The sequence below is a fragment of the Solanum stenotomum genome, chromosome 1 (genome assembly GCF_019186545.1).
Source record: "Solanum stenotomum isolate F172 chromosome 1, ASM1918654v1, whole genome shotgun sequence".
Taxonomy (NCBI): Eukaryota; Viridiplantae; Streptophyta; class Magnoliopsida; order Solanales; family Solanaceae; genus Solanum; species Solanum stenotomum.
This window is the reverse complement of record NC_064282.1, coordinates 19,607,262-19,618,556: the sequence shown is the minus strand read 5'-3', so window position 1 is coordinate 19,618,556 and position 11,295 is coordinate 19,607,262. Positions and strand designations below refer to the sequence as shown.

Here is an 11,295-nt window from a genome sequence, read left to right as displayed (position 1 = left end):
ATTGACTCTTGAAATTCTATCTGTGCTACATACATTGGGACAAGAAAAGTAATATATATTATTTCAAAATTACGTAATAATACTATAAATTACATTAATTAACAACTTCAAATATTTATAAATTATACTAAAATTTAATTGACTATCTAAATTCTATCTATGTCACATGGCACGGGTATCTAATTCTACTATATATAAGCGGCTAGGGAAGCAGCTGTTGGACGACATGCCTGCTTTCCTAGCCGGGGGTAATATGGAAATTTCCTCAGTATTGTGCAGAAATAAGATTGTATTGCACTGCTTTATAATTGCACTTCCTTATTTATTGGATATAAAAGTCCGCCCATATTTTCCTTTGGCTTTACCTCAAGCCGAAAAATGTGGGCCCTTGTTTATGCCTAATTTCACGTTTATTCAAAAAAAAAAAAATTCACTATCCAATTGCCTATTAACATATGGACCCCACTTCAACAATTCTCATTTCCTTTTCTTTATTTGTTCCTTACAGCTTCTTCTTTTTTTAAATTTTTAATTTTTTTCACTTTATTTCTTTTGCGGCAAATTAACTTTCTGAAATTTAATTACTTCATTTATTAAATCGTAGACTACAACTTTAAAAAATTTAAATTTCCTAAAAAGATTAAGTTGATTCTTAAAATTCTATTATTATCACATGAATTTGAAAAAATAAAATATAGTATTAAAAATTACATAAGAGATAATATAAATCATAATAATTAGCAACCGAAAATAATTTTAAATCATATAAGAAATTTGGTTGACTAATCGAAATAAAAGAAGTATCATCTATTATTTGAAAATGACGTCAAAAGTTATAGAATTCACAATAAATCAACAACTGAAAATATTTATGATTATTCACGTGAATTGGAACATGAATAACATATATTCTTTCAAAATGACACAAAAATACTATAAATCACAACAAATTAATAACCTCGAATGTTTTATAAAAACGCATATAAAAATTGGTTAATTTTTAAAAATTTCAGTTGTATAACATAAATTGAGATAGGAAAAACAAAAAAAATAACATATATTAGGCTCATGCTGACATGGACACCTAATAGCGGGAAGCAACTGTTGGACGACATGCATGCTCCCCTAGCCAGAGGCAATTTTGATATATTAATTTTTACTATATGCTTAGACATATTGTGCTTCACTGTTTTAAAATGGTACTTTATCAAAATTTGACTTAAGTACAGACCTAAACATGAAAAGCATTAACTATTTCATCATATTCTAATTGGATTCCTAGAAAAGAAAATCTAAAGGGTGAGTACGGTGTTCCGAATACTTTAGGGGTCTTATTGCACTACCGGAAAATGTTGTGTGGAAATGTCAAAAAAATAAAGTTCATCTCGTAGTTTGAGTGTTCTTCTGCAACCTCGAAAGGGGAAGGTGGAGAAATGGCGGTGAGAGGGAAAGCAATGGTGACGCTGCCGACGTTGGTGCGAGCTATGAGGAGGAGAACCTCAAATCATATGCCTTCGAATCAACCGTTGCCTTCACTGAGACGAGCATTCTCGCTATACGATCAAATCAATCTCATCGATAACGTCCCTGAAGATCAAATACGCTTCAAACAGTACTTTCCTATTCTTTAATCAGTACATTAATTTTTCTCATATTCTGGTTTTTTCATTGATTTAGGTGTGTAATTGACCTATTTCATCTGAATAACACTTGCAATTTGTTCAATGTTTTTCTTACTTTTCAATTTAGGTGTCTTAGGTCGTAATAGTAGTTAATTCAACCAATTATTTTCAGAGAGTAGAAGTAAGGAATTAAATCGAAGCAAATTTTCTATTTGGAATACGCTTTGATGTTAGTTGACGTTCATATGATTTAATGGATTGCAATTACTTAGTTGAAGGAAGCAATTATATGATCTGGTTAGAGTTCTTCATGCTGACTAGGCATGCTAATAGGCCATTATTCTGTTTCTTGCAGAGGCTCATTGCCTCACCAGACCTATAGAACTTCTTAGTTTCACCTTATATTGGCAGTTTAATAGCATGCTAGCTGAAATTTACTTTTATCCTCTATGCCTTACTTCCCTTCCCAGTTCCTAATTTATGTTCAAATGTCAATCACAAAGCATACATTTTATTTCTGGAGTAGTTTCAAGTTTGCTCTATAATTTTTTGACAATTAGCTTTATCAAAGGATAAAAAAATGATTTTTCTGTATCAAATATATTTTTCTTGTTTCCTTTTAGTTTCATCCTCACACATCCTATTTACCCTCCTCTTCTTTTTTTTTCCTGTTGTATGGCAGTATTAAGTTGTAAAAAAATGAACTGACTAGAAGAATTGATGTCTCTCTTTTCTAGGGCTATTGTTTTTTGTGGAGGGGCAAGAAGAATAGGAAAAAGAGGCATATTAATGTATACATAAAAGACTGTTAGTAGCGGACACAATGTTTTTTCTCATCTTTAAAGGGTCCTAGGGGAGGGGGAGGAAGAAGAACTATGGGTTGCAGTTGCTATCCAGTTCATTTTTAGCTCTATAATAGTGTTCACCCAAAACTTGCATTACTTTTGGTCCACCAAGAGATAAGAGAATTAGAAAACCACCCACACCGTTTATCAATACATATGGCGAATATTCACTAGTGCTAATCTTAAATTGTTCTTAATAACTTCATGTGAGTCAAAATGTGGTCCTTGAGAAAAATGTCTGGTTATATGATATTTCTGAGGAATATTGATCAAGCTACAAATTTAGGGGGCTATCTTATTTGTATTACTAGACTTGTGGACTCTTTTGTGCTTTTGCATATTAAATTGTGGCAAGCTGGTTCAATAGATATGATCTATAGCCTCATAGCCCTCTGGGATGGATGGCTTCTTCTTTTTAGAAGCTTCTTTGCCTCTCTTTTGGAATTTATTTTAATTTATTAATGCCCCACGTTCTAAATTAACATAGAATGGTAATCTGGTACAGTTTCCATCATAATCCCATCTATTATTATGTTGATGGAAATACTGAGTCTGCTAAGCTGGATGAGGTCCAGTGATTCCCAGTAGAGTCAGGGGATTAACATTGAGGGGACTCTGCTCCTCTGCCATGAGTTCCTAGGTTAATTCAGATAATAACCAAGTCTTGGGCTTGATTAGCATGAGTTTAAGATGAAAGCATGTGAACAAAGGATGTACATCTTGGGCTAAGAAAGATAATAGTTCTTGAAGTGTATAGAGATTTGTTAACAAACTGAGTTAATGGGAAGAGTTGAATATGTGGTGTATGCGGAAACATCCCTCAGACGGATCACCCACAAACAGAAAGTCATCCATGAAAACCTCCAAGTAATCCTCCACCATCTCGGTATAATGAACAACATACAATGTGTGATGGATGATATCTATCTATTTATCATGTTTCTGACAAAAATTAAGTTGTGGTATTTTTTCCTTAAACTTCAAGATATCTTAACATGTTTCAGTACGTGATGTGTATCCACTTGATTCTTATTTAATTATCTTTTTTGGCTCCTCGTAGGGTTACCGATACTGGTTTCGGAGTTAAAGGGGTACATTATGAAGGTAGCTTACTTTGTGTTGGGAACTTGCTAATGTCTTGGCATCCCAAAAAACTTTCGGAGGTTACTCCAGAAAGGTACTTACTTTTGCTCCTCATTGTATAGAGACTTTTGTTGCCTTCCTTTCTAGTAATGTACTAGAAGTTGGTTAGACATGGGAAAACTATTTATAGGTTTATATATATTGAACTAGCCATTTGAAATGGTTCAGTATGGTTTAGCTTGTGGTCGATTAGAGTTAAGGATGAAGATACCCTGTAGCTCAGTGGATGACCAAAAAGTGACAGCAGGGTGCAAGAATGTGATATTCCTCTTTAAGTGTCCAGTTGCTTAAAAAGGGAAGTTCTATCATATGTCAAACAAGAACAATAATTACATGGAACTAACTTTTTTGCACTATTGTATGGAAATTTTTCCTTGTAAGGGTCTGCAAAGCTAAAAAGTTACTCATATCTTCACTTGCTCCATATACAAGAGTAAAACTCTCATTTTATAACTTAGCCAGGTCAAAGTGAGAAAATTTTGTGGGGGTAAAGGAAGTAGTTGTCCAGAACTCTTGTATTATATATGTTTGGACATTTTGCTGTGTCACTAAGTCCAACTCTTTAGTTATATTGCCTGGACGTCACTTATGAAAGGTCTTTCCCCTTAAAAAGACCCAATTGTTTCCTTTTACAGTTTGGTTATACAGTCTCATCTGACATGACATTGGTATGTGGCATGCAGCTTATCTATCTTCCAGACAGTGCGACCAGTTCCAGGTGAGTAGTAGTTGGTCTATTGTTGAAGAATACTATGCTCAGCTGATGTTTCTCTGCACTTACCTTCATGTTCATGTACAACATTTTTAGAAGTGGACCTTGCATGTCTCATTGCTTGTTCCTTTTATTTTTTTGATGAAGTAATATGATTTCAAAATATTGCTTGTTCCTTTTCTTGCTGAGACCAATCAAGTTTTATGTTTTTCTGTGACTGCAAATCTTTTTACCTATTTTCCTTTCCAATTAGCAACATCAATTGAAATGTTTTGAAAATCTTTCAGCAGTACACAGTTTTATCTCATTTTGTCTTCCACGTAAAAGGGGGAAATATTTCTATTACAGCATTACCTTTCTCAAAAAAAAAAAAAAAAAAAGAAGGGAAACATTATGCAAGTTTGTGTCAAGTTATAACGTGCACATCACACCATAAGATTGTAAATCTGTCTGGTGCAATTTCCTGCTTGAGAAGGATATACTACCGTTGTACTGTACTTGTTTGGGTTCTCTTGTCTGAACTCAATGTTCCATCTGACATAAGCAAATATTTCTTCACTGATACAGATCATTTCTGGAAATTTATATACCCTTTTTATATATTGATACTAGTATCGTTTGAACTCAAGGAAATTAGCTTGAATTTGTAACTCAAGGTAGTTAAAGATTTTAAATCTTAACCAATCATTTAAAGGTGAAAAGTTTGTTATGTTTTTCTGGATAACCGGGAAAACCCCAAGGGCTGGTGGTACATAATTTAAAACTCGGTGGATAATGGACCCATCCTCTACCCTTCTCCAATTAAATACCATGTTGTCTGTGCCTTGTGGGTTCAAACTCAGGACGATGCCTAACCCTAGACCAAAGCCCTAAGGGCAAATGCAAGGTTTTAATACGTTTGGAGGTTTGTTTCAAAGCACTAAGTCAGTAGTAAAAAATATTGTTGGTTTATATTGATTTAAGATCTTGGAGAAGTAGCTATTAGTATTCATGGTAGTTAAATATTCTTCTGATGGATAAAAAGAAAAACTAGGTAAAATATAGACAGAAAGTATGCTCTAGCTGCTCTTAAAATATTTTATGGGTAAACCTATTTATTAATGGCTTGATACATAAATTGCCGCTGATCTTGTAGCGAAATCCCTGTTACACACCTGACACCCCTTGACCACGGGTAATCTTTACACACCAAATGTTTCAAGAATTGTGTCTAATGCACATCACTATTATGGTTGACCACTTCATTTAAATAGGTGAATGTCACACACCAATAAGGTGGTGACATGTGTCATTAGTTAGTCTTAAAAATATCTCCAGCTGAGCAAAAAAAAGGAAAACTAAGGGAACTCCCACCCAGCTCGTCAGATTTCAGTTCGGCCACCAACCATGGTGTCAAACTGAGAGCAAAGTTCCCCAAAAAATTAGAATTATCTAAATGTTTTTTTCAAACCAACTTTATTAGCTGTCTCAAAAAACCAACTTTATTAGCTTTTTGGAGTTGGGACTTAACCAACTCAGCGACCGGAGTTTCGCCTGATATTCCATCTCCGACCATCCCTTGTTTTTTGTCATTAACTTTTCCCATATCTTAATCATATTGAGCCCAAAAAGAGACAAAAAGGGAAAAGTTCCACTGATTTTGAACAGCAATAATGAATTTTTAAAAGACACAAAAGAGGAGGGATCAATTGCAGGGGTGGGGGAAGACGGAAAAAAGGGGGGAGAGAGTTGGGGAAGAAGTGGGGGAGAAGACGTGAGGGGAAGGGTTGTGGGCTATTTTTGCTTTATCTATTCTTTTGTGTGAAATGAAAAAAGGGGAAAAAATTAAAGTTAGACACGTGGCATTCATATAAAGCATCTGATGTAATTCTTTTTTGCATTCGCTCGCCTCTTGTATGCAGTGTTGTGAAGGTGATCGCCTCATCGCCAATGGCGAGAGGCGAGGCAAGGCGACCCTTCATCACCTTTTAACTTTGTGGCGAGGCGATCTCCAAAAGGCGACGCCATGGAGACAAAAGGCGAGAGGCAAGAAAGGCGGGAAAGGTGTCGCCTTTTGTATTATCTTAAAAAAAATGCAACCAATTTAGGGTTTTAAAAGTTATAAGGTACTTTTATGGTTTTCGACTAGACTCCTCCGGCTACTCCAAAGTCCAACCAATACATATTTCTTCTTCAGATTTCATCTTCCTCGGTTTCTTTGTCCTTCTACTTCTTCTTCTTCATACTTTAGAGTCACTTCTACCTCTGTTTTGACCTTTGTTCTGTTTTTTTCTCATTCAAGTTCTAGACTTTTAGTATGTATCATCTATTTTCAGTTTTTGAATTGAAATATTTGCTAATATGTTATTGCTATTGAGAATCTGATTATTTACATATGCAATTAAATATTTTAACTTTTTGGTATTAATTGGTATCGCATTTCAAAAAGGCAAGCGCCTCGCCGCTCACCTCGCCTTGTGGCGAGGCAGACCCTTGTCGCCTTTCGCCGTCCAAAACACTGCTTGTATGTGTATTACACACGAGTGCCACATAACTAAAACAGTGTGTTTTTAGGCACACTTTTTGAAACTTTTGGTGTATAAAAGGTTCCCCATGGTCAAGGGGTGTGTAACAGGGATTTCACTAAAGCTCGGGGGTAATCTATGTATTAAGCCTTTATTAATTGAAAAATGATGGTAAATTTCTGTATAAGCAAAGAATAGTTGCAGCCGAAGTTGCTCGGACTCTCCAAAATGATGCCGCACCCGTGTCGGATCCTTCAAAAATACTCTATTTTTGGAGGATCTGACACGCAACCATCGACATTTTGAAAGAGTCCGAGCAACATAGGTTGCAGCTGTGCTGTGTTGATATTCCCCTCCATTTGCTTTATCTTTGCCAATAACTGATTAGGGGAAAAAGCCTGATGGTTAGGGTAGATAGACTTTTTCAAAATGTCTTGCCATAAAGGGTGTGTGGTTTTTTGACTTTTCCAATACTTGAAATAGAATTTCATTTCAAAATTGGAAAACGTAATTAACTCGAACAGGATTCAGTATTTGTTTGACCTTTATTAGTAAGAGAGTTGTGGATGTCCAACAACACTCTTAGCTTTGAAGAGTTTGGTGTAGAGGGAAAATTCAGCATAAGATGTTGAGAAAGTCCTCACCAAAGGGTGTGACATTGCAGTTAATGAAGTGGGTGAAAACTTTGGTAACTCTAGGTGGGCAGAATTATAACTGGTATCTGTGTGGTGAGAGGTAGTTGGTATCCAGTGGAATAATCAGTGCATGCAAGCTATCCCGAAAGCAACAGCTATAAGAATTATGCAGAAAATCCAACTCCAATTTGATTTTCATTTAATCTAATGAGTATTGACTCTGTTCCTGTTTTTGTCGAGGAATGATTATCTTCTTAAGTTTATAGTACTCTTGGTATTCATGCTTCTCTTTCTTTCTAATATAACTTCACTGCAGAGATTCTTCTTCTTGGCTGTGGGAAGTACATTCAACCGGTAAATCCTGAGCTTCGTGCCTTTATTCGTTCTACTGGAATGAAATTGGAAGCAGTTGATTCTGTAAGTATATGGTTCTTTGTTTATTATGAAAAATGATGTGCCAAAGGAAGGGGATATGTCATCCTTTATGCACTCTTTAGTAGTTATCAGATTGTGTGGATATATGAGATGGTTAGCCATAGAAGTTCTGAGCATATTTATTCTTGTTTACTGCTCATACCCCCACCATTGACTCAACATCTCTGGAACTTTTTGTCCAAAACTACAATTGGAAGATGTAAGGTGGATCTCTTTGACATTCCTGGACCCAGACCAAAGGAGTTTAAACACAACTAGATTCGTTTAACTTGTTTAGTGTTTTTTATTGGTTAGTAAATTTCGAATGAGCATTATGGTAGCCATAAACATGTCAAGATATTAGCCAATGTTTTGAAAGTGGCTTTTCTCTCCTTCTTCTCTAAATTTTCAATTTGGTTTGAACATACTATTTCCTATTCATGTGATTCTTCACAAAATATTCTGCTCAGGTGTTCTGTGCCTATAACTGAATGACACATGTTTTGGTAGATTGATATCAGACTACTCACTTGAAAGAGTAATTGCTCTCTGAACTCTAAAGGCTTGCTTTGCTAGCCTGTTGTTTATTAGATAACCGCAAATATCGTGTTTTTTGTTGTACATATTGTCATATTCCTTGATCCGAGCTTTTTCTTCTTTCTCTCATCCATTTTATATTGCTTACATTCCTTATTTCATCTGTGTTGCAGAGAAATGCTGCATCAACTTACAATATTCTAAACGAAGAAGGTAGGATTGTGGCTGCTGCCCTTCTCCCATATGGAGTAGAGTCATAAGCCTCTCATGTATATGCTTTTTCTTTGACGAGTCAAGATCTGATTAATCATCCAAGCCAATCACTTAGTCCCGAGTTGGACGTGACTATGTTTAAGATTAGATAAAAATGAGATAAGAACATTACATGTTAATGGTGTGTTAGAAGCTTCTGGGTATTCGTGGACCATCTTTAGGAGATTTTGTACTACTAATAACATAAACACAGGAAAAAGAACTGTTGTTTCCCCATTGTAGAAGCTTGAGGTTCATCTGTTGTGCAAGAAGAATATATGTTTTATCAGATTCAGGCAGGGTCGGTGAAATTGTGAATAGTGATTGCAATTGTTTACTAAATATGTCCTGTTTCCTGACGTGCTTTTGTTGTTGTGACGTGTGAGCTACTGCCTTGAGCGTTCTTGAGAATTGAATATTAGATTGAACATCATGCTAGGTGCAATTGATCTCAACTTGGAATTGTTAAAGTTAAAAGAAATTTGTCTGTACTTAAAAAAAAAATGATATAGCCTGGACAACATTGTAAATGAAATAAAATATGCACACACTTTGGGAAACTTTTCTTTCTTTTCTGCAAGTGCAAATAATCATTCAAGAATACTACTACTATAAAATAAAAAAATTAATTAGCAGCTACTGTCAACTTCATTGTATCATCTATAGACTCCTCCATAGCCACGCTTGGGTAGAGTGGATACTTACCTGAAAAACAAGCATAACAAAAGTTTGTATGATCACTGCCTAATAACTTACGAAAGCTATCAGTTGGCAGAAAGGCTAAAGAATCTGCCCCGATAAACTTCCTAATCTCCTCCACTTTCATCCTGTTAGATATCAATTCCTCTGTACTAGGAGTGTCTATCCCATAGTAACAAGAAGCTATAATTGGAGGACTTGCAATCCTCATGTGGACCTCTTTTGCCCCTGCCTCCTTCAACATCCTTACAATCTTTGACGAAGTCGTTCCTCTAACGATTGAATCATCCACAACCACCACTTTTTTCCCTTCCAATACTGCTCTAACTGGTGAGAGCTTAAGCTTCACCCCGAAATCTCTAATCTTCTGAGATGGCTCGATAAATGTCCTGCCAACATAGTGTGATCTTATTAAGCCTTGTTGATATGGTACCCCTGCTTTGGCTGCATAACCAAGTGCTGCTACAACACCTGAATCTGGAACTGCTATCACAACATCACAGCCCTCCACAGGGGACTCTGTAGCTAGAATTTCCCCGAAAGCATGTCTAGATTCATACACTGACTTCCCAAATACTATTGAATTAGGCTGGGCAAAGTAAATATGCTCAAAGATACAAGATTTAGGCTCAGGAGGATGAGGCCTCAGGAGATACATTGATTGAGGTTCTTTACTAGTATCATCAACTAGCACCATCTCACCAGGATGAACCTCCCTTTCGTACGTTGCCTCAACCAAGTCCAAAGCACATGTCTCCGAGGCAAAAACTATAGCCCCATTCTTCCTCCTACCCATAACCAATGGCCTAAACCCAAACGGATCCCTTACTGCAACTAACTTACCATCCTCCGTCACAAACACCAGTGAGTAAGCTCCCTGTAGCTTCTCGCAAGCCTCAAGAGCCCTCAAAGCAAAAATCCTCGCCTTTGATTTTGCTATAAGATGAAGTACCACCTCCGTATCAGAAGTGGTACTGAAAATTGACCCCTTCCCCTCAAGTTCAGCACGAAGCAATTGATAATTCACGAAATTACCGTTGTGTGCAACACCAAAAGATCCAAATTTAGAACTTGTAACAAAAGGCTGAACATTTTTCAGCATTGAAGAAGAGCCAGCAGCAGTAGAATACCTAACATGACCAATAGCCATGTCACCTGGAAGTTGATCAAGTTTCGACTGGTTGAACACATCAGAAACCAATCCAATACCTGTAACCGATTTAACAACTTTATTTTCAACGGTAACCATACCAGCACCTTCCTGACCACGGTGCTGAAGGGCGTGGAGCGCCAAATAACATAAACGCGAGGCCTCTGGATCACCATAGATACCAACCACTCCACACTCTTCCTTAGGCTTGCCGTCGACGTCCAAATAATCATCATGTTGATCCAAATTGATTAATTTACGCGACGTATTAACACCCTTAGCTGCCCTGTTCTTCTTATTGGAAGAACTGATCAAAAGACATTGTTGTTGGTATGGTTTAGTTAGGATGTTTTTATTGTATTGAGAAGGTGGAAACGAGAAGAGGCGTTGGTTGAGTAGATTGGTGGTGGAAGAAGCAGAAGCAGAAATGTTGGTAGCCATGGCTGGCGGGAAGAATTACAAAGCAGACAGGCAAACCAAAACCATGAATATATAGGAAAAAAGAGATATAGCAGTAAAACTATGGTACATACTCCTGAGAAGGAAAAGAAAAGGTGTTACAAATATTGTTGAGTTAGGATTTCTAATGATGGTAGTAAAATAATAACAAAATTATTTGTTGAACATATTTTTTAAATTTTCCTTTTTAAATAAAACCTTATTATGATATCACTTGCCTTCTTTATATTTTTTTCACGAATTGTTTTCTTCTTAATAGTGTCTTTAATATTTTCATTCTTCTTGATGCTTTGCAACTCATGTGTTCATGTCTGAAATTAAAA

General features: G+C 36.2%; 2 protein-coding genes across 2 annotated transcripts; one reads left to right on the top strand and one right to left on the bottom strand.

The window, feature by feature from the left end:
* Positions 1-1,364: 1,364 nt before the first annotated feature.
* On the top strand, positions 1,365-9,023 carry LOC125875110 (uncharacterized). The gene is made up of 5 exons (XM_049556194.1): positions 1,365-1,612; positions 3,528-3,644; positions 4,294-4,328; positions 7,778-7,878; positions 8,586-9,023. Exons 1-5 carry the CDS (start codon positions 1,434-1,436, stop codon positions 8,670-8,672), a joined length of 519 nt encoding a protein of 172 aa, XP_049412151.1. The 5' UTR covers positions 1,365-1,433; the 3' UTR covers positions 8,673-9,023.
* Positions 9,024-9,289: 266 nt separating this feature from the next.
* Positions 9,290-10,989, bottom strand: LOC125862458 (amidophosphoribosyltransferase, chloroplastic-like). The gene has a single exon (XM_049542560.1). It carries the CDS (start codon positions 10,952-10,954, stop codon positions 9,290-9,292), a length of 1,665 nt encoding a protein of 554 aa, XP_049398517.1. The 5' UTR covers positions 10,955-10,989.
* Positions 10,990-11,295: the final 306 nt, after the last annotated feature.

Bases quoted from the DNA above. Each gene is read 5' to 3' on its own strand.
- LOC125875110 (XM_049556194.1), top strand. From the start codon at position 1,434: ATGGCGGTGAGAGGGAAAGCAATGGTGACGCTGCCGACGTTGGTGCGA. The intron at 3,645-4,293 runs GTACTTACTTTT...TGTGGCATGCAG, and splicing joins TCGGAGGTTACTCCAGAAAG to CTTATCTATCTTCCAGACAG. The intron at 7,879-8,585 runs GTAAGTATATGG...TCTGTGTTGCAG, and splicing joins AATTGGAAGCAGTTGATTCT to AGAAATGCTGCATCAACTTA.
- LOC125862458 (XM_049542560.1), bottom strand. From the start codon at position 10,954: ATGGCTACCAACATTTCTGCTTCTGCTTCTTCCACCACCAATCTACTC.